Source organism: Oncorhynchus tshawytscha, linkage group LG07, assembly GCF_018296145.1.
Source record: "Oncorhynchus tshawytscha isolate Ot180627B linkage group LG07, Otsh_v2.0, whole genome shotgun sequence".
In the NCBI taxonomy this organism is placed as follows: Eukaryota; Metazoa; Chordata; class Actinopteri; order Salmoniformes; family Salmonidae; genus Oncorhynchus; species Oncorhynchus tshawytscha.
In genome coordinates, this window is record NC_056435.1 from 13,063,961 (window position 1) to 13,087,484 (window position 23,524).

A 23,524-nucleotide genomic window follows, 5' to 3' on the forward strand; every position below is an offset into this window, starting at 1 on the left:
GGAGAAACGGTTGAGGGTATAAAAACTGGACCATTCTTGATACACAGAAGAAATGGTTGAGGGTATAAAAACTGGACCATTCTTGATACACAGGAGAAACGGTTGAGGGTATAAAAACCCAGTAGCGTTGCTGTTCTTCACACAATCAAACCGGTGTGCCTGGCACCTACTACTATACCCTGTTCAAAGGCACTGAAATATTTTGTCTTTCCCATTCACCCTCTGAATGGCACACATATACAATCCATGTCTCAATTATCTCGAGGCTTAAACCTGTCTTTAACACATACTAACCACACGCCACCCTCCCCTTCACCTACACTGATTGAAGAGGATTTAACAGTTGACATCAATAATGGATGATAGCTTTCACCTGGATTCACCTGGTCAGTCTAATGAAAAGAGCAGGCGTTCTTAATGTTTTGTATACTCAGTGTATACTTTCATTCATTTTATTTTTTTAAACTGGTACCGGGTTACCTTCAGGCGAGTCTTTTGAGGCTTGTGGGCCTCAAAATCCAGCTTTCAGCTGGATGCACCAGGTCAGTCTATGTCATGGAAAGAGACGTTTTGTACACTCAGTATATAGTCTGTTTAGGATATCCATTCTCTCAGAGCCAGAGTGTGCTTGTCCCAAATGGCACCCTAGTTCAGGCTCTGGTCAAAAGTAGTGCACTTTATAGGGAATAGGGTGCCATTTGGGAATCAACCAGAGAAAGACACTTGGTGTCTCTAGGCAGTGGACAGGGACTTGAAGTATGGATTATCATGGAGTTAATCATGATAATGTTCTGTTGAGAAGATGCATGTAAACCACTTGTGGTGGTTCATCTCGTCGCTGTGATCTGCGTAGGCACAGCGGGAGGCGAGCCCGAGGTCTCCAAGTGAGGACACACAAACATTCATGTACACATGCACGCACTCATGCATTCAAGCATGCACACAGATGCATCATGTGCCCGAGAGCACACATGCGCGTGCACACGCTCACACTCACTCGTGGTGGGTCGTGGTCGAGGGCTCTGCGGCGGATGACCTCTAGCTCCTCGTAAGCGGGCGCAGCACGGGCCTGCTGGAGCTCTCTCCTGAGCTTCTGGACACGTTCACTGAGAGAAATAAAAGAGAAAGAGTTCCTATAAAATCACAGGCTGACACATCAACCATAACACAGGAACCATATACAGACCGTATGTAAAATGTACTGTGTATTACACGGAAAGAGACCACAGACCGATATAAGATGAGAGACAGCGAGGAAGAGCGAGAGAAAGAACTTACCAAGTTCGGTAACCCACACACACAAACATACTAATTGATGCATACACACCCACATAATGCACAAACTAACTAGACTCCCAACCTCTCCCACTCATACTAATGTTGTGACCCACGGCAGGTATTGATTCTTGGGCAGGAGTGAGAGCTTCATTAGAGGGGAACCAGCACAGGCATACATGCTAAAAGTTCCATTAATGACCATGGCCTTAATTAGCAGGCCTGGCTGGTGCTCTGGTGGTGCGCTGACAAGAGGATGTGAATGTGTTGTTCTAAATCATCCTACCGCCAGTCAATGGGGACAGACTGAGGCAGACATCGATTTGTATGCAGAGTCTCTCTCTCTACAACCCAGCCCAGCCTGACACACAGAGGAACAGAGCTGCAGTCCCTCACCTGCCACACAATCAAACAGACACATAGACAAACACACAAACACAATACCCTGCAGCTACCACCACTCGGGGCGCAATACCAACTTGAAATCTGGGCTCATAAATTTATTTCTCGCCTAATTCTTCCATTGCTTTAAATGCGCAATTTACAAGAAGGTCCAAATTAGGACTCGGCCCGAAAGGAACAGGTGAAGACAGACCCTCGTTCTTCACGTAGCATCGTTGATGCTGTTGGTTTTGAAATTGAGGACTTCACTGTTTAAGGTGGGGATGTTTAAAAAAATGTTTTAGCAATTCCCCCCCAGTAGCTACAGCAGCTGAGCAGGGACATTCAGAGCAGAGAAAGAACCCATTTTCAAAAACCCATTGATGCGGTCCTCGATCCGTCGTTAGGGCTGCCATCTTGATTGAGCGTGCATGTCGTCTCTCGTAATGAAAAAATTATTATAATGATGTTCCCCGGCACATCGGAGACCCTCCAGATATCAGTGTTGCAGAAATAAATAAATACCATTAGGTCTTGTGCTGAAACTGCAGGGCAGCAAGTCATGACATTCTTCCTCAGAGGAGAGATCATGGATGCGTGCAAAATGACATCCTATGCCCTAAAAGTAGTGCACTACAAAGTGCAGGGCTGCCCAACGTTGTACAGTCGTGGCCAAAAGTTTTGAGATTGACACAAATATTAACTCCCACAAAGTATGCTGCTTCAGTGTCTTTAGATATTTTTGTCAGATGTTACTATGGAATACTGAAGTATAATTACAAGCATTTCATAAGTATCAAAGGCTTTTATTGACAATTACATGAAGTTGATGCAGTCAATATTTGCAGTGTTGACCCTTCTTTTTCAAGACCTCTGCAATCCACCCTGGCATGCTGTCAATTAACTTCTGGGCCACATCCTGACTCATGGCAGCCCATTCTTGCATAATCAATGCTTGAAGTTTGTCAGAATTTGTGGGTTTTTGTTTGTCCACCCGCCTCTTGAGGATTGACCATAAATTCTCAATGGGATTAAGGTCTGGGGAGTTTCCTGGCCATGGACCCAAAATATCGATGTTTTGTTCCCCGAGCCACTTAGTTATCACTTTTGCCTTATGGCAAGGTGCTCCATCATGCTGGAAAAGGCATTGTTCATCACCAAACTGTTCCTGGATGGTTGGGAGAAGTTGCTCTCGGAGGATGTGTTGGTACCATTCTTTATTCATGGCTGTGTTCTTAGGCATAATTGTGAGTGAGCCCACTCCCTTGGCTGAGAAGCAACCCCACACATGAATCGTATCAGGATGCTTTACTGTTGGCATGACACAGGACTGATGGTAGCGCTCACCTTGTCTTCTCCGGACAAGCTTTTTTCCAGATGCCCCAAACAATTGGAAAGGGGATTTCATCAGAGAAAATGACTTTACCCAGATCCTCAGCAGTCCAATCCCTGTACCTTTTGCAGAATATCAGTCTGTCCCTGATGTTTTTCCTGGAGAGAAGTGGCTTCTTTGCTGCCCTTCCTGACACCAGGACATCCTCCAAAAGTCTTCGACCTCACTGTGCATGCAGATGCACTCACACCTGCATGCTGCCATTCCTGAGCAAGCTATGTTCCTGGTGGTGCCTCGATCCCGCAGCTGAATCAACTTTAGGAGACGGTCGTGGCGCTTGCTGGACTTTCTTGGGCACCCTGAAGCCTTCTTCACAACAATTGAACCGCTCTCCTTGAAGTTCTTGATGAGCCAATAAATGGTTAATTTAGGTGCAATCTTACTGGCAGCAATATCCTTGCCTGTGAAGCCCTTTTTGTGCAAAGCAATGATGACGGCATGTGTTTCCTTGCAGGTAACCATGATTGACAGAGGAAGAACAATGATTCCAAGCACCAAGCACCTTTTGAAGCTTCCAGTCTGTTATTCAAACTCAATCAGCATGACAGAGTGATCTTCAGCCTTGTCCTCATCAACACTCACACCTGTGTTAACGAGAGAATCACTGACATGATGTCAGCTGGTCCTTTTGTGGCAGGGCTGAAATGCAGTGGAATAGTTTTTTGAGGGGGGATTCAGTTAATTTGCATGGCAAAGAGGGACTTTGCAATTAATTATAATTCATCTGATCCCTCATCATAACATTCTGGAGTATATGCAAATTGCCATCATACTAACTGAGGCAGCAGACTGTACATGGAGAGCTACCCTCCTGTAGGTTTTTGCTCCAACCTAATCTAGCACACCTGAGTCTAACAATTAACTGGTTGATAAGCTCATGTTAGTTGCAACTGGGGATAGGCAAAAACCTACAGGAGGGTAGCTCTCCAGGAAGAGGGTTGAGTAGCCCTGCACTTTGTAGTGCACTTCTTTTAGGGAATAGGGTGGTGGCATTTTAGACCCAGCCCATGTGAAGGTTCAGCTCGTACCTACTAAATGACTCCCCATTCATTCTGTTAATAAGAACCCTAGTTTGATGATTATTCCCTATTGGAATTTGGTCTCTAGGTACCCTCTCTAAGGTCAGAGGTTACCGTAAAGCAAGTCTTAGTAATTGGTATCTGGGCCCCTGAGCCATAAAAATCAGCCATGGGTGTCCTTAAGAGATTAAGAAGTTTCAAATGAATAGCCTATGCAACCCCAAGGTCTCAGCCTTCATGTAATGTTTTGGATCTCGGCACGGAAGGATGAATCAACGAACAGATAAGGAAGAGTATTTAAGCAGGGGTGTCAACCTCACTCCACGGAGGGCCGAGTGTCTGCGGGTTTTTGATTATTCCTTTCAATTAAGACTTAGACAAACAGTTGAGGGGTGTTCCTTACTAATTAGTGATCTTAATTTATCAATCAACTACAAGGGTGGCGAGAAAACCTGCAGACACTAGGCCCTCCGTGTAGTTGACCTTTTTTTTAAACCTTTATTTAACTAGGCAAGTATTTACAATGACGGCCTACCCCGACCAAACCAGGACGATGCTGAGACAATTTTGCGCCGCCCTATGGGACTCCCAATCACAGCCGGATATGATATACCCTGGATTCGAACCAGGGAGTGTAGTAATGCCTCTTGCACTGGGATGCAGTGCCTTAGCCCGCTGCGCCACTCGAGTGTCCACCATCTTGAGGGTGCAAGATTATTACAAACCTATCCAGAAGTATAGTTTTGGTGTCTTGTGCACATTTTTGTTTAATAAAACACTTAAAAATATTGCTCTTGCATCAAGCATTTTGACCAGTTTTCAATTCTCAACAATTCAGTGCACCTATAGGAACTGCTACTCAAAGTACTTTGAAGTATCAAGGGAGAGAGAGAGAGAAGGTAGTGGACACTATGGTTGAATGGCGGGAACCCCGGCTACCGAGATATGCCGCCCAAAACTACTCCCTTTTCCCAGGATAAATAACCCCGGTAAATTGAAATGAATTATTTATATGAACACATGGTGTGAAATGGAACTGTTCAATTATATGCCATGTCTAAATATTGGTTCGGTGCAGCCTCTGCATGACAATCAAACGCTCAGGGTGGGGACAGACAGCACCATCTCAGTATTGAGCGCAGTTCACAATGCATAGACCTTTCATCTCACCATGGTAAATGTATTTTTTTTGTGACAAGTAGGCCTGCTTTTTTCTGCAGCATAGTCTATGCAGTAATATAAAGATGGAGGGCGTGTCTGATTTACCCATCTCTATCTGGCTTTCGGGGGTCACCTTATTGGTTTTCGGGGGTCACTATCGTAAAGATGATATAAAAAAAAACATTTTGCAGCTGCAGAGTTTTAAAACAGCCTGTCGCTTGAACGTCGGTGAACGCGGGAGCCCTCTCTCGAAGTCGTTCGCCCTCCATCAACTTCATTCAGACTGCACCCACAATAGATCATCCTGTTCTAGAGTGATACAATATAATCACCCTATATATAGACTACTGGAGATAAGAAAAAAACATGTTTACCCAAGAGAGCATATAGCTATCTACATCTATGGGCTTTCATGTTTTTCTGCTGTGCGTAATGTGCAGTAGCCTACATCATATATGCATTGGGTAATGGCACAATCATTTGGGCTTGGCCTCATTTAAATGTCTTTAATGTAGGGCTCACGCCATTTATTTCATGTATGGCTCATCAGGCTCAGGTAAGCATCAGGCTCTAATTAAATCCAGACATAGGCATAATTATATGCTTTATAATGCTTTTGAAGGATAGTTCCGGATTTGGCGGGAAATACCGGGTTACCTGGGAGAAAAGTGATTTATTCTCGGGATGGAACATTTTCCTGGGATGATATTTAACCCTAGTGGGAACTGGGCAGAGGGTTCTGTACTTAGTTCAACTGTTTAAGAGAATACAAACATTTCAGAATGTGTGAGGTTATATCTCCTCCATTAAGCATACACTTTAGGCAGAAAGCAGAAATACTAAGATTACTGAGAAGCTATTTTGGATACAGAACTGGTGATTCAGCTGGCCTTTGAGGTGAGGTCCACCCACCCGCACCATGTCTATGCAGGCACGTGTGTTTCTTTGTCTGTGTGTGTGTGTGTGTGTAAATCCATTCGTGTATGTCTATTGGAGCCTCGGACCAGGTTGTCATCAGAAGCTAATTTCTCCTCTTGTTTGCCAGCCAGACACCAGGGAGACCAGAGCGCCAGTGGAAAGTTCAGTAAAGGGTAAAGATATCCATTTTCCCTCTTTTCCAGGGGGGAGGGTTGGGGGAGCCAGAACTTTCAGAACCTTCCATTCCCTTTGGTCTCAGGGATGTTTGTCAAACCTGTGTGTGTATACGTCCAACCTCAGGAGGACTAATTAGGGAGACTTGGCCAATGAACTAGGGCCACCGGGACTGGGACTGTCTCTGACTGGCCACATCAAAGAGAGGACAGGACAGGACGAAGGAACATTTAAGGAAACGGAAATGGTGCTGTGTTGATCATCCGCTGAGGAACGTTGCAATTATGGTGGCTGAGAGGGCAATGGTGCGTGTGTACAACGATTCGGTCAGCATAGTTCTGGAGAACTCCAACCCACACTTTCCAACTGACACCACGAGTGCATACTGTCCTTATGGGTTGCAGATGGACTAGTGTCTAGAATTATGGCCAGATACATTGTATTCTGACGTTCATATTTTTTATTTAACAACATTGAAATAAAATACATAAGCAACAAGGCTTGATAAGAAACTCCTTATGTGACTATTTTCTTTGTTCACTCTTTCCTCCCTTCCTTCCCCTGGTCTGTGGAGAGACTGGCTGACCTATTCTCTAATAATATTTGACAAGCGTAGGTACGTTTTTTTCTCTCCACAGGTCAGCCTCTAGTGTCGCTGTAATCAAATGTGACGCCCATCCATGGACACACCTGCCATCGATGTCCTAATGAAAACATTTCCAGCACTAAATGATGTAGACACTCCAGAGTCAACTTTCTCCTCTCTGACAGGTGAGGGGGGAGGAGGACTACCACTACTGAGCATGTGCACATCAAACACACACGTAGGTCTGTATGCACACACACACACACACAAATGAAGCCACAATATAATATAATTCTCCCCTATCCAAATTGGTCCTCTAAAAGCGGCATTGGATTCTAGACTGGAGTGTTGCTAGGTTACAAAAAGGCTTCGCTGAAAAAAACCACTGAGCGGGTTTGAGTGTGTCGGGCAAAGATGTGTGTCCATATGCATGAATGAATCAATGAATGGGTGCGTTTCGCAAGCAGATGTGTGTTGTAAGTCTGTAAACGTGTGTGTGTGTGTGTGGTTGGAACCCAGGACTATGTGGCGTAACTAAACTATCATACAGTCAATTCCAACCAGACTAAATTGATCATGTCACGCTGTTGCTAGCTCGAATTAGTCATCCATTACAAATGTCAGTAGAATATGGAGTGTTCAAATTATGCTGCTGTAGTCAAGCAGGGAGAGGAGAGGGAGAGACGAAGAGACAGCAAGGCGGAGAAATAGAAAGAATTAAGTGGCCAGTTAGACGAGAGGGGAGGAGCCTCACTGGTCTGTCAAGCTGCTAGACTGTGGCTAATTATCCTCACCTTTTGTCCCCCCCCTCTCTCTGTCCGACTCGTTCCCTTCACAGCAGTCAATCTGTTCCTTTCCCTTCCCTCTCGCTCCCTTTTCCTTCCCTCTATCGCAACCTCCCTCAAACTTTCAAATTAAATCAAACGTTATTCGTCATATTCCTCGTAAACCGGTGTAGACTAACAGTGAAATGCTTACTTAGGGGTCCTTTCCCAACAATGCAGAGTTAAGATAACAAAAAATATATATATTATAATAATAATAATGACATGAGGAAGAAACACAGTGAATTATGAATGACAATAAGGAGTATAAAACAAGATGGCTATATAAAGGGAGCACCAGCACGGAGTTGATGTGCAGGGATATGAGTTATTTGAAGTAGCTATGCACATACAGGTAGGTGTAAAGTGACTAGGCAACACGGTAGATAATAGACAGTAGCAGCAGCATATGTGGTGAGTGTGAACGTGTGGTGTCAGTATGCATGTGTGTGCATTCTATGTGTGGGCGTATGTAGTGTATGTGTGTGTGTGTGTGTTGGGGTTTCAGTGTAAGTATGTGTGAGCGTGTGGGTAGGGTCGAATGTGTGTTCAGAGTCAGCACAAGAGAGTTAGTGCAAATAAGGGCCAATGCAGGTAGTCCGGATAGCCATTTGATTAGCTATGTAGCAGTCTTGTTTAGCAGTTGTATGGCTTGGGGGTAGAGGCTGTTCAGGGTCCTGTTGGTTACAGTCTTGGTGCACTGGTACTGCTTGTCGTGTGGTAGCAAAGAGAACCGGCTTTGACATTTTTTCCTGGTGTAGACTTTGTTACCTCTCTCTCCCTTTAAAATGACACCACCTACTTAATGATTCTAAACAGCGTACTTTAAATGTTTGCTTCGGGCAAAGCTTAAGGGTCTGCGGACCCTAAACCCTCACGCTGAGAAATGGCCACAGTATTCTCATAAATGATGCATTCACGGCTGTGTGTTGGGTTGTTAGCGATACAGCGCATTCGGAAAATATTCAGACTCCGAGTTTTTCCACATTTTCTTACGTTACAGACTTATTCTAAAATTGATTAAATTGTTTTTTTTCTTCATCAATCTATACACAATAATGCAAAAACAGGTTTTTAGAAATGTAAGCAAATCTAAAAAAAATACATGAAATCATTTACATAAGTATTCAGACACTTTACTCAGTACTTTGTTGAAGAATATTTGGCAGCAATTACAGCCTCAAGTCTTCTTGGGTATGACGCTACAAGCTTGTCACACCTGTATTTGGGGAGTTTCTCCCATTCTCTTCTGCATATCCTCTCAAGCTCTGTCAAGTTAGATGGGGAGCATCGCTGCACAGCTATTTTCAGGTCTCTCTAGAGATGTTCAATCGGGTTCAAGTCCAGGCTCTGGCTGGGCCACTAAAGGACATTCAGAGACTTGTCCGGAAGCCACTCCTGTATTGTTTTGGCTGTGTGCTTAGGGTCGTTGTCCTATTGGAAAGTGAACCTTCGCCCTAGTCTGAGGTTTTTATCAAGGATCTCTTTGTACTTTGCTCCGTTCATCTTTCCCTCAATCCTGACTAGTCTCCCAGTCCCGGCCGCTGAAAAACATCCCCCAGCATGATTCTGCCACCACCATGCTTTACCGTAGGGATGGTGCTAGGTTTCCTCCAGACGCTTGGCATTCAGGCCAAAGAGTTCAATCTTGGTTTAATCAGACAAGAGAATCTTGTTTCTCATGGTCTGAGAGTCATTTAGGTGCCTTTTGGAAAACTCCAAGTGCCCTTTACTGACAAGTGGCTTTTGTCTGGCCACTCTACCATAAAGGCCTGATTGGTGGAGTGATGCGGAGATGGTTTTCTTTCTGGAAGGTTCTCCCATCTCCACAGAGGAACTCTGGAGCTCTGTCAGCATGACCATCGGGTTCTTGTTCACCTCCCTCACCAAGGCCCTTCTCCCCCGATTGCTCAGTTTGGCCGGCTCTAGGAAGAGTCTTGGTGGATCCAAACTTCTTCCATCTAGAATAAGCCACTGTGTTCTTGGGGAATTTTTGGGTACCATTCCCCAGATCTGCAACACAATCCTGTCTCAGAGCTCTACAGACAATTTCTTCAACCTCGTGGCTTGGTTTTTGCTCTGACATGCACTGTCAACTGTGGGACCTTATATAGACAGGTGTGTGCCTTTCCAAATCATGTCCAATCAATTGAATTTACCACAGGTGGAATACAATCAAGTTGTAGAAAAATCAAGGATGATGAATGGAAACAGGATGCACCTGAGCTCAATTTCGAGTCTCATAGCAAAGGGTCTGAATTCTTATGTAAATACGTTTTATTTCTATTTTTTATTATACAAAATTTTGTATAGAAAAATAAGTGAAATAATTAAATAAAAACAGAACTTTTAACATAAATACATTATCTGTCATGGATATTTATGTTTTTAAATGGATCTTTGAAGGCAACAAAGATAACAAAATATCCCCCCATGCTTGCCCAATCCCACTGACCCCATAGTGACAGTATGACCCACTACAGCAACGCTAGGCCATACATTGGAGTGCACTGTGAAGGAGTGATTTCTTGTTTTTTGGATCAACTCACCTGTCGCTCGGAGGGGGCTGAAGCTGTGACGTGGAAGTTGAGGGCGGGGCTCTCTGCTTGTTAACCTTGGCATAGAGCCCCTCTAAGTCTTCTGCCGAGGGCTGGCGGCTGTGTGAGGGTCCGCCGGGGGGTGGTCCCCCGAGGGCTCGCTGAGGAGAAGGGGTGCGGCTGAGGTAGGAGGGCGAAGGGCCCTTGGGGGGCTCCCGAAAAGTGTTGATACGGGCGTAGTTGGGGTCATGGTCATCGTCCTCTAAGTCGGGTGGCAGGGGGTCGGGGGTCACGTGGCCATCCCGCACCTCCATGTATCGGAGCTCGTGTCTGTCGGTTATATAAGAGGGGATAGATACCGTCACTCACTGTCTGAATCAAACTCATATTAACTTGATGGGATTGGACAAACATACGGCATACATTGTATATATGTGATAGCGTGGTGTCTACACACAGATAACAGGGCAAACTGTGTGAGCTCACCTCACTCCCTCCTCAATCTTGTTCAGCTCCTCCTCGCTCAGAGCCTCCAACTTCTGCTTGGCAGCCTTCACCTCCGCCTTGCTCTTCTCCTCCTTTTTCTTGCCAAACCTGGGGGGATTGAGAGAGAAAGAAAGAGACAAAGTGAAAAGAATTGTAAGATGTTGTTTAATTTGGGATTCAAAACATTGTGGCAGTTCGTAAAGCGACAATAGAGGCTGCAGAGATTATGAAAGGAACTAGTTGAGCAGCAGGCCACATAGCAGTGGAGAGACGACAAGAGGTGAGAGAAGGAGTGGACCCGAGGCTTCATGTTTGGAACCAAACAGCAGAATCCAGTTCACACCGCAGCCAAACATGTGTTCACACTTCCACACAGCAGGACACTGCACAGCATCGATTACACACATAGACCCTGTACACACACACACACACACACACACACACACAAATACAGTACACCAGTCAAAAGTTTGGACACATCATCTCATTCAAGGGTTTTTCTTTATTTTTACCATTTTCTACATTGTAGAATAATAGTAAAGACATCAAAACTATGAAATAACACTTATGGAATCATGTAGTAACCCCAAAAATAGTTAAACAAAACAAAATAGATTTTATATTTGAGATTCTTCAAAGTAGCCACCATTTGCCTTGCTGCTCCCGAGTGACACAGCGGTCTAAGGCACTGCATCTCAATGCAGTCCCTGGTCCGAATCCAGACTGTATTACAGACTGTATTACATCCGGACGTGATTAGGAGTCCCATAGGGAGGTGCACAATTTGGCCCAGCATCATCCGGGTTTGGCCAGGGTAGATCGTCATTGGTAATAAGAATTTGTTATCAACTGACTTGCCTAGTTAGATAGAGGTTAAATAAACAATTGCCTTGATAGCTTTGCACACTCTTGACATCCTATCAACCAGCTTTACCTGGAATTCTTTTCCAACAGTCTTGAAGGAGTTCTCACATACGCTGAGCACTTGTTGGCTGCTTTTCCTTCACTCCGCAGTCCAACTCATCCCAAACCATCTCAATTGGGTTGAGGTCGGGTGATTGTGGAGGCCAGGTCATCTGATGCAGCACTCCATCACTCCCCTTCTTGGTCAAATAGCCCTTACACAGCCTGGAGGTGTGTTGGGTCATTGTCCTGTTGAAAAACAAATGATAGTCCCACTAAGCGCAAACCAGATGGGATGGCGTATCGCTGCAGAATGTTGTGGTAGCCATGCTGGTTAAGTGTGCCTTGAATTCTAAATAAATCACTGACAGTGTCACCAGCAAAGCACCCCCATACCATCACACCTCCTCCTCCATGCTTCCACACATGGGAACCACACATGTGGAGATCATCCGTTTACCTACTCTGCGTCTCACAAACACACGGCAGTTGAAACAAAAGATCTCAAATTTGGACTCCAGACCAACGGACAGATTTCCACCAGTCTAATGTCCATTACTCGTGTTTCTTGGCCCAAGCAAGTCTCTTCTTATTATTGGTGTCCTTTAGTAGTGGTTTCTTTGCAGCAATTCGACCTAATTACGTCTCCTCTGAACAGTTGATGTTGAGATTTGTCTGTTACTTGAACTCTGTGAAGCATTTATTTGGGCTGCAATCTGAGGTGCCATTAACTCTAATGAACTTATCCTCTGCAGCAGAGGTAACTCTGGGTCTTCCTTGCCTGTGGCAGTCATCATGAGAGCCAGTTTCATCATAGCGCTTGATGGTAATTGACATTTTCCAGATTGACTGACCTTGATGTTGTTTCTCTTTGCTCATTTGAGCTGTTCTTAACCTAATATGGACTTCTGTGTACCACCCCTACCTTGTCACAACTGATTGGCTCAAACAAATTAAGGAGGAAAGAAAATCCACAAATTGACTTAACAGGGCACACCTGTTAATTGAAATGCATTCTAGGTGACTACCTCATGAAGCTCGTTTAGAGAATGCCAAGACTGTGCAAAGCTGTCAAAGGCAAAGGGTGGCAAAGGGTGGCTACTTCAAAGAATCTCAAATATAAAATATAATATAAAGTGTTTAACACTTTTTTGGTTACTACATGATTCCATTTGTGTTAATTCATAGGTTTGATGTCTTCCCTATTACCCTACAATGTGGAAAGTAGTAAAAAATAAAGAAAAACAAAGGAATGAGTAGGTGTGTCCAAACCTTTCACTGGTACTGTACGTATGTGCACACACAGATACCATGACGACCACACACATGCACTAGCGTACACACACACACACACCACACACACACACACACACGTTAGCAATTCACAGCAGAGAAACACTGCCCATCGCTCACACAAACACTATTACACACATACGAACCAAACTCACTCCCACATGTTTATTAGCGCCTTTTCCTCTGGTACAATGGTTAAAGGTTGGTGATAATGCAGTGTGATCATTTGCTAGAGTGGGTTAATGCAGTGGGTGTGAGTTGGAAATGTGGTTGAGATGATGATTAACTGGTATTAATATACAGTATGTATTCTGAAGTGATACGACATGCTGACAGACAGAGGTGAGTGCGTGTAGCTCCGGGGTGAAGTTTCCCCTCGGTACAGATCTAGGATCAGTTTCCCATCCCCCTATCCTAACTTTAACCATTAGCGAGGAAAAAGCAAAATGGACCCAGAGTCAGCATCTATCTGACCACTAAAATTTTATTTTCTCACATATACTGAACAAAAATATAAAATGCAACATGGTAAATATGCCCTAATCTATGGATTTCACATGACTGGGCAGTGCCGCCCACTCACTTGGGAGCCAGGCCCAGCCAATCAGAAATAGTTTCCCCCCACAAAATAGCTTTATTACAGACACAAATACTCCTCAGATACTCCTTGTGTTGTGTGACAAAACTGCACATTGTGCACCTGTATAATGATCATGCTGTTTAATCAGCTTCCCGATATGCCACACCTGGTCAGGTGGATGGATTTTCTTGGCAAAGGAAAAATGCTCAAGAACAGGATGTAAACAAATTTGTGCATTTGAGAGAAATAACATTAGAGAAATACACTTTTTGTGCATATGGAACATTTATGGTATCTTTTAATTCAGCTCATGAAACATGGGACCAACACTTAACATGTTGCAAACCAGGACTTGTATTCACAAAACATCAGTGAGAGTACTGATCTAGAAACAGATCTCCCCTCCAATCATTCGGACGCAAAAGGCAAAACTGATCCTCGACAGCACACTGTGGTTACGGGCCCGAAAGTGTTTTTGCCCTCCAGTCATGGAGTTGAATCACATGTCGCTCTCAAGCTTCCGAAGGGACACTCAACCAAAACACGGTTCTCTGATCCACTAACTATTCCTCCAATGGCCTTCACAGGCAAGCAAGACATACAAATCCATGGATGAATTCACATATCTTTATTACACAATGGGTGTTCTGTCAGGTAGAGTATGTCTGGTCTTATAGCCCCATGTTACCAGGGGCATGGCCTGGGGGCAAATCTGCCACAAACCTTTCCGATGGGGGCCGCAGAAAACATCCAGATAGAAACACATGATTGTAGAACAAAGAACACCTCTGTGACAAGATAGAATGAGAAATCATGACGTTTCTAGAAATATATGTAAAAACAAACACACCTCTTTGACGTAGAGAAGAAGGGATCGCAATCAGCTCTATTCATGACATTTCTATCGGCAACTTTTGCTTATGCTGAACGCGACTGCGGTGTCTGGTGTGTGCCTGTGCGTGCGGAGTCAGCTCCCTGCCGAGTCCAATCTGATGTCTGTGTTCAGCTCATTAGGGACAGGGGGCCTTTCTTAATTCTTGTCACTGGCTCTTCTCATTACAGCCCCGAGGGGGACATGGTGTGAATGGCAACCCTAATGGAAGACCGAGGACACACTCAAATCAGCCGAGGGTCACTGCACTGCTGCTGGATCGCCAGATTGGAGGGGAATTTATCACGGAATGTAACAGTATTTTAGCCTTTTCACTTTTGCACCTGACCCAGGTGCATGGGTTAGTCCTAAGCCATATTTTTCAAGCGTCAGCTTGGCCTTTTAAAATTATAGACAGGGAGGACCTGATCCTCGATCAGCAAACTACTCTAAGATACTTGATAACACTTCTTCAAACACTTCTTCAAGCCCAAATAGCCTATCATTGCTTCCCGTACAACCTGCAGACACCGAATCACTGTCAGAAGAACAGTAATATGAATGGGTGAAATGATTGCCCATTCTTAGCATGGTGCTGGCAGTAGTATCTATTTCACAGACACTTCAATGACACTGGCAGTCTGGCCCTCCATGAGAGAAGTGAGCTCGTCCCTCTCTTTCACACAGTAGTGCGTGTGTGATGGAAGCCGACAGCTGGCCTGATCATTATGTGTACATAAATTAGAGCATCTCTCACTTCTACTGTCTGTTTGAGAGAGAGAGACTCACAATTAGATAGACGCTGAGTGAACAAAACATTAAGAACCACTTTCTAATATTTAGACCCGCCACCTTTTCCCTTCAGAACAGCCTCAATTCGTCTGGGCATGAACTCTGCAAGGTGTCGATTGCATCCGACAGGGATTCTTGCCCATGTCGACTCCAATGCTTCCCACAGTTGTGGTGAGTTGGCTGGATGGCCTTTGGCTGGTGGACCATTCTTGAGACACATGGGGAAACTGTCGAGCGTTTCATATCACACGGGAAACTGCAGATTTTCATACCATCATTACCGTCCTTCTCTAATTCCAGGTTTTACAGTATTACTGGCATAGCACACAAGGGGGCACTAAAATCACAAGAAAAGCCTTTTGAGCTTCTATGACCAGAATGCTAACAAAATGTGAAAAATCGAATAGCGAAATCACATCGACGCTGTTAGCTAAATGCTAATGAGAGAAAACGAACAAAGCAATTGCAAACACAGGCAAATCCAGCTCATAAAGTTATACAAGCACAGCTAGTAGCTACTGAATGTGTAGACCTTTTCAAGCTTAAGTTAACAAGAGAAATTGTGCAAATGAACACCTGTGATTCATTATTTCCTGAAAGGAAGAGCAGCATGGGTACATGGAGCAAATGGGAGAAAACCAGATTGCAGAAAGCCATTATAAAATATCTGATGGCAAACATTTAGTAGTGAATTGCATACAAACACGTAACTGGCGGAACTGTTCTGAGGAACTACGACAAGCTTCATAATGTAAAATGATGTGGCAGGTGCACAAGTTGACGGCAAGTACTAATTTAAAATGTATTGAAAAACTTCAAATCAATATTTTTTTGAAGGTATTGAAAACCATCCCGTGTCCTTTCCCAAATACCCCGGTATACAGTATACCGCCCAAGCCTATCCAGCCGCATTGCGGTTTTTGACACAAACCGGTGTGCCTGGCACCTACTACCATACCCTGTTCAAAGACACGTAAATCTTTTGAATCGTCGATTCCCCCTCTGAATGGCACACATACACAATCTGTGCATCAAAGCCTAAAAATCCTTCTTTAACCGGTCTTCTACCCTTCATCTAGACTGATTGAAGTGGATTTAACAAGTAACATCAATAAGGGATCATAGTTTCACCTGGTCAAGGAAAGAGCATGTTCCTGATGTTTTGTACACTCAGTGTATGTACCTGCCGTGGGGAAGGTACAAACCCATTTCCCCTCCATCATCATTTCACTCCTTCATTTCGCTAATCTCTCCCTCTACCCTTCCCTCAGCATTTCTTTTCCCAAGACAATCAGGTGGTGTGGAGATCTGAATTGGTGGTCAGACTTGAAGTCTGATTTGCGATAAGACAACGACAACAAAAACGCATCGAGCGAGACAGAATCCACCTCCGAACAATCTCGCTGTGTAACTTTGTCCTTAGAAATCATGTTCGTTCAGAAATGCGGATGTCATTTCTCATTGTCGTTTCCCGTTCTCGTTTGATGCCGAGACACCACTCTGTGTGGGAAAGCTCTCTGGGAGCCACACACAGCCGTACAAAGAGTGGGAGATCTCATTTAAAAACACACAACACCTACATCATAGCACTGGCTGCATTACTTTCTCATAATGGTGTAAGATGGATGCTCTGGGTTACTGGGTCATTGGTGTCGCGGTTTAATGTGATCCTACTGTCACAAGGGGCCAAACGGAACCATTAGTAGCAGAGCGCTCTCATCATTAGTCTGCCTCTGCCGGTGTGCCAGAATCACCAGAATGGCTCTTGGGTCTACGACAGTGACACCCTCTTGTGAGAGGAAATGAAGAAACTAGAACCAATATCCCCAAAATGTCCAAGTATGACAAGACAAAAGACTGTCCGGTTGAGTCCCAGTGAAAATCAGCTTTTTTGGAAGGCGCTTGCCTCATCATCTTAATCACCGCTTCCAGAAGCTTCTCCATGCTCATTACATGACATTCTGAGGAAGTGGGTGAGAGAAGGAGGGGAAGAGGAAAAGAAAAGGATTGTGTCTTCTTTCTAATGAGGTTCAAAACACAGTGAGATCACAGACAGCCTGGGTGATGTAATTGCCCTGCGACCTGTGGAATAGGCTCCCTGGGGAGGGAGGGAGGGAGGGAGGGAAAAAGAGAGAGAAACAGAGACGGAGACAGAGGGAAATAGACAGAGTAAGGAAACATACTGTAGCCTATTTACCAGTATGTGTGCTAGACTCATTTCCTCCATTATCATCCGTGGTTGGCAGCTCAGGAAATGAAGCTGGTTTTATTTTTTTACCATGTGACAACAAGCAGAGAGCAGGGAGTGGTAAATAAATAGGCTTCCATCAGCGCTGTTGGATGGGGCCAGTGGGAAACTGGTTACCGGTGAAGCGCTAACGACTATCTAAACAGCTATTCAGTCGGCAAGAGTGATGGTGTCAGGAGACCGTTTTACTGTCTGTCTGTCGGGTCTGTCAGGGGAGTTCATTGACGACGCCTGTCATCTATGATGGAATTGATTGAGGTCTAACAGCTGAGATGTGCCCGCAGTGCGTCTGGTGTTACATATGCAATACGCATGCAAGCATGTGTACACACACTGCGGACACACGCACACTTCCAGTTTCATGCACACACATACACTGTTCCAGGTGGGTAGGCCTGACCTTTTAGGCCAGCTGAAGCACACACACACGAAAGAGAGAGACAGAAATACACATATGATGATATACCCATTCCAGAGGATGAGGAGTTGATCACCCATAAAGAAGCGGGGATAATGCCTTGCAAAATGTGCATCTGCCTTTGAGTACCAAAATAACAAGCTGAGAGAGAGAGAGAGAGAGAGAGAGAGAGAGAGAGAGAGAGAGAGAGAGAGAGAGAGAGAGAGAGAGAGAGAGAGAGAGAGAGAGAGAGAGAGAGAGAGACAGAGAGAGAGAGAGAGAGAGACAGAGAGACAGAGAGAGAGACAGAGAGAGAGAGAGACAGAGAGACAGAGAGACAGAGAGACAGAGAGACAGAGAGACAGAGAGAGAGAGACAGAGAGAGAGAGACAGAGAGAGAGGGAGAAAGAGAGAGAAAGAGAGAGAAAGAGAGAGAAAGAGCGACAACGACAACAAGAGAGAGATAGGAGACAGAGAAGAGAGAGAGAGAAAGAGTGAGAACGACAACGAGAGAGAGAGATAGGAGACAGAGAAGAGAGAGAGAGAGAGAGAGAGAAAGAGAGCAAATGGAGAATGAACAAGAGAATGAGGGAGAGAGAGAGAAAATGAGAAAGAAAGAGAGAGAGGGGGAGGGATAAGCCAAAGCTCCCATGAAAGTGTGGCACGGCTGGAGCTTAGAAATAGAGAGAACAGTGAGGCTTCCAGAGGCAGTGAGAGAGATAGAGGGAACACTTCATCTCACAGCCTATAAATGTTATCACGGTAATTAGATTGCTGTGTGTATTTTCTACCGGTACCTCGGTGGAGTTGGAAGTTTTGGAAGCCAGAGAGACAAGTAGGGATGAGTTCAATTAAAAACAACATAAAGAGGTGTGATGTAACAGGGGCTCTTTGGTGTTTTCTGGTACAGAACACTGGAATACTGCAGTAGTGTACATCACGCAGAGGACAGTTAAGAAGCTCGATGTGTACAAGTATGTTGAGAAAGAATTAAAAACGCTCCTTCTAAAAGCAGGGGGTCATATCACTCTCATTTGTGTTTTTTTTCTTCTTCCATTCGGAAACACAGACAAGCACACAGAACTCAGCCACCCTCCACACACTTCCTCACTATACCCCTCTCGACCTTCTTCTTCCCCCGATTGACAGCGTGAGAAGCTAATCACAGCTCCTTCCTGGCAGCAGAAAGCTACGCCCCCCCCCCCTTCAATAATTAAAACAAGAGTCTCTCGTCTCTCATTATTCCCACTGGGCATAATTAAATCTATTTATCTTATTTCTCTCCATATGCATACTGCAGCAGGCGGCGGCAATTTGGGCTAAATCACCTCCCATTAACACTTCGTATTAAGAGTTATACGACCAAATAGATCAAAACCACCCTCCCAGATGAATCTATTGCCGTTAGAACCGCCACTGCTGTCGAGCAATAAAGACGGTGTTGAAGGGAGCTTCGAGTGAAACGACGATTAGTTCAGCTGTAGGCCAATAATGTACCGTGTTGTTATTGATTTATCAGTTTCTCGCTGGATGCCATATGCATGCAAGCACACGCACACTGCGTGCGCCCGCAACACATCCGGCTGCATGGACATCCAATAGCACGCCCAGACCAAATCTAGACAAACAGGAGCCTCCGATGCACACGTAAAAATAATGAAAACAACACAAAGTATGAAGAGAATAGGGAATGGACGAAGAACCAGGGAAGTAAGCAGATAGTGAGTTGAGTGAGACGAGACGGAGAAAGATATTTTCGGGGTGTGAGGTCTGACTGGTGTGATAGATAATGTTCTCAGGAGTGTCTTCATTAATGTGGGAAGAGTGTGTACGTGTGAAGTGAAAGGTGTATGGTGTGTGTGTGAGAAAAGTGAAAGGTGTGTGTGTGTGTGTGTGTGTGTGTGTGTGTGTGTGTGTGTGTGTGAGAAAAGTGAAAGGTGTGTGTGTGTGTGTGTGTGTGTGTGTGAGAAAAGTGAAAGTGTGTGTGTGTGTGTGTGTGTGTGTGTGTGTATCTTTAAACAGGGTCTGGCCAGTCCCGGGTGTAATGCCATGTCAATCAGACTGCTTAGCCCGAGAGAGGAATGAGAGGAGAGAGGGAGGGTGGCGCTCCCTCTCTGACGGCCACAGAGTGAGAGATGCATCTGTCACCCAAGGGCGGCACGTGAAATATGGGCTTTATTTTAGTTGTTTGTTTTTCTGATTTCTGGCATATTTTAATGATTCATGCACAAAGCACTAGCTCCAGGCAATTTGTCTAGTCTCCTTTTCCCCCCACTTCTGTCAAAAACAAATGAATATTTAACGAGTCAGTTACACGTCTTACTTTCACTCATTTGGGAGGGAGAGAGTGATCTTTGGTGTGTGTGTGTGTGCAAGTGAGTGACTATGTGTGTTTGTGAGTGAGCATCTGTGTGTGTACATGCGTTTGTGTGTGCACATCTGTGTGTGTGTGCGCGAATGTGCTCATGTGTGTGTGTGTGTTTATCCGAGCACTGTTTGTGCCAGTCATTGAGTCCAGGACAGCACACAGAATCCGGGATGAAGAGATACCATTGGATGAGAGTGACTGATCAAAAGGTCCCAGTTAGAAGGACTCCATCCAGACTACTAAAGGTGTTGAGGATTCAGACACACCAGAACAATGACATAGACCCGAACAAGCAGTGAGCAGGTGTAATGAAAGACAGAGGGGGAGGAAAGAGAGAATGTGTGTGACAGAGAAAGGGAAAAGAGAGAGCGAGAGAAAGAGGCACCATTGGCCAGCCAATAATTGCACTGCACTTTGATTTCAAAACAAGTAGTCCAAGGAAGAAAATGAGAGAAGAAAGAAGTGTGACCCTCCATATCCCCAACTCCCCCCTGCAGACAGCATTCCTACCCCATGAAAAGGGCAGGTTTAGAGGTTAACGTGCTGTGACCACTCCTGCCCTTCTCCTTAGACCTCATAAGAGCCACTTAATCTTTTCCTGTGAGGGAGGAATGTCTCACACACACAGCCTGGGACGGACAGATGGCCGGCAGACACCTAATGGCAGAGGAAGCCCATCGATCACATTGAGCTTGATGACGGGATGGCGGCCATTGGAAGAGGTGTAATCGCTTCCTGGCATCCTTTGCTGCTGGATGAAGATAGAGTGAATGACCTGAAGCAATGAGATCAGATGACCAGTAAAAGGTGACAACTTCTTGATGGCTCAATCGGCTTTTTTTCCATTGGTCGATGAGCCTCCATGTTGCTGGATGAAGGTCTGTGGATCAGATGACCAGGAGACAACTTCCTGATAGGTCAACGGGCTTCTTACATTGGTTGAAGAGGTCTTAATGAGCTTCTTTCATTGGTGGATCAGCCTCCATGAAGACATAGGCCATGCTTAACAGAATCAAAACCGTGATGCATCATGGGTGAATTGTGACCGATCTACAAATAATATTGAGTAGTTATTTATGATGCAAGGAGACTCGTAGATCAGTCAGTCTCGACTCGCCTGCAACGTCAAACTCAGCCAGATAAGTGAAGGACCTGAAGTGCTGGAGATCAGATAACTAGGAGACAACTCCCCGATGGCTCAATGAGCTGCTTTCATTGGTCGATGATGAGCATCCGTCGTCTGAGGTTGACGGGTGTTTTCGTCTAGCCATATTGATATGTCTGGAATATCCAGACATCCATATATACTTATCCTGAAGCCATTTGTCTTGTTATCCATCATCGTACATGCATATATATTGCACCGAATCCAGGATTAGACCTAAAAGGACTTGAACCCACCGCCCTTTGTTTTGTCAGGCCAAAGCCCAAGCCATTACCCCAAGAGGTCCAAACCTCTTGACATAGACAAATGGTGTTGTACTAAGGGAGCTACGCCCTACTAAGGGAGCTACGCCCTACTAAGGGAGCTACGCCCTACTAAGGGAGCTACGCCCTACTAAGGGAGCTACGCCCTACTAAGGGAGCTACGCCCTACTAAGGGAGCTACGCCCTACTAAGGGAGCTACGCCCTACTAAGGGAGCTACGCTCTACTAAGGGAGCTACGCTCTACAGGAAAGAAGAAGCCTGCCTGTTTAGTAGCTGATATATATGCATGGGGATTTTCCTTTCTTCCGCTGTTTTTTTGTTCTTCTTCCAAAATCCCTCTAATGCTTGATTGACAGGTCACCACAGCAACAAGTAAATGACCAAATCATTTCAGGAAGCAGTCCAACATGAGGCAAAACATACATCTCATTTGTTTTTCTCGGGCTGTGCACCTCGATAGCGCGACCCTCTGTTGACGTCCATAGGAAAGTTAGAAATTAGAATTGCGCCATGTCAGAGGTATAGGATACAGTATGCGCCGTGCCTCAGAACGACAAACATTCTCAGGGAGGAGGCAATTTGGCTGGTGGACATTGGACTGGTTTTTAAATTAACATTCCATAAATCTGAAAAAAAAAAAAAAAAACTATGGAATGAGAACTACTGCCCTAAGTACTCAAAGATTATAGTTATAGTAAATCCTTTACCCACAGGATGAGTGGTGAGACAAACTTGAGTGTAAATACAACCTGCAAACAGACGCACAAAAAAAAACATACAGACAAAAACATCTCCAAGACAACTTGACATGTTTTCAAGGTCAACAAATCCCCTCCTGTGAGGACAAAAAGCCACCGGCCTTCAAAGCGTCAATAAGGTCAACCCATGACGTGACAAACCATGACAAACTTCGCTAACAACATTACGGTTAAGAAAAACATCTCAGCTTCAGCTCGTCACACCTTAATGTCACCGACACGCAAACACATCTAAACACGTCCTACAACTCCAGCATCACTCTCGTCCACTTACAAGAACTAGTCTCAATTCACCCAAAGTGTGCCCTTGCACACACTCTGTCATGGATTTAAAAGCATTGGATTGGTGTAAGCATTGGCCGAAGGGAGTTTTCCACAATTGTCAAATCCACGATGGAAAAAGGGCAAGTGGACACTTCGGGAGAAGGGTGGCAAATCGGGATGCATGCCATATACGGGGGGGGTCTGAGGAGGGTGTGGTAAGTCTATGGCGCCCATCCTTTAGGACAACACAACCACATACTGGGCTTTTTGATGGAAATGATGGAAACTGGCCACGCTAATTGGCTTGGTTCCCTGTCGGATTTCATCCGTCCCCGGGAAGAGGGAGAGAAAGAGAGGATCGACGCGAGCGGAGGGGGATTTGTAAACAGCGGATCAGCGCGCAAGGCTTTCATGTCCCCAAATTGGCAATAGCAGTGGGGACGGCCGTGTCCTGTCTGTCTGTCACACTGAAGGCCTTAGTGACAGCCACTCTGAGCCGGAGTGACGGGCAGAAGAGGTGGGGAGGGGAGGGTGACGGAGAGAGAGGAAACAGTATGGGATAGAAAGACCAGGCACACAAATGTATAAGGACACGCACACACACAGCTCACAGGAAAGTGCCTGTTATGGAACTATGATCAGGCAGACAAGTAAATACAACTAACAAACAGCCATACAAATACACAGACAAATGTACGGATACACACACACACAGGCCGTGTCCGGAATCGGTCTTTACTACTACTTACTAAACAACATACTGTGTACTTATAATACCACATAAAATGACGGGTTGGGTACAACAAATATCATCATACTAGACTCACCCATACTGAGAATGTGTCCACTGATGCGCAATTGTGGAGG

At 45.0% G+C, this 23,524-nt stretch overlaps 1 protein-coding gene across 3 annotated transcripts in view; it reads right to left on the reverse strand.

Moving 5' to 3' along the window:
• The window catches only part of pard3ba (par-3 family cell polarity regulator beta a), a 172,114-nt gene that overhangs the window by 24,692 nt on the left and 123,898 nt on the right, over nt 1–23,524 (reverse strand). For 2 of the 3 annotated variants that reach the window (XM_042324130.1, XM_042324128.1), the window contains 3 exons: nt 10,755–10,862; nt 10,281–10,598; nt 992–1,106 (listed from right to left, as the gene is read on the reverse strand). In XM_042324130.1, the coding sequence (XP_042180064.1) occupies nt 992–1,106; nt 10,281–10,598; nt 10,755–10,862 (541 nt within the window). The remainder of the gene's footprint in view (nt 1–991; nt 1,107–10,280; nt 10,599–10,754; nt 10,863–23,524) is intronic. The other variant, XM_042324129.1, reaches the window with a different exon arrangement.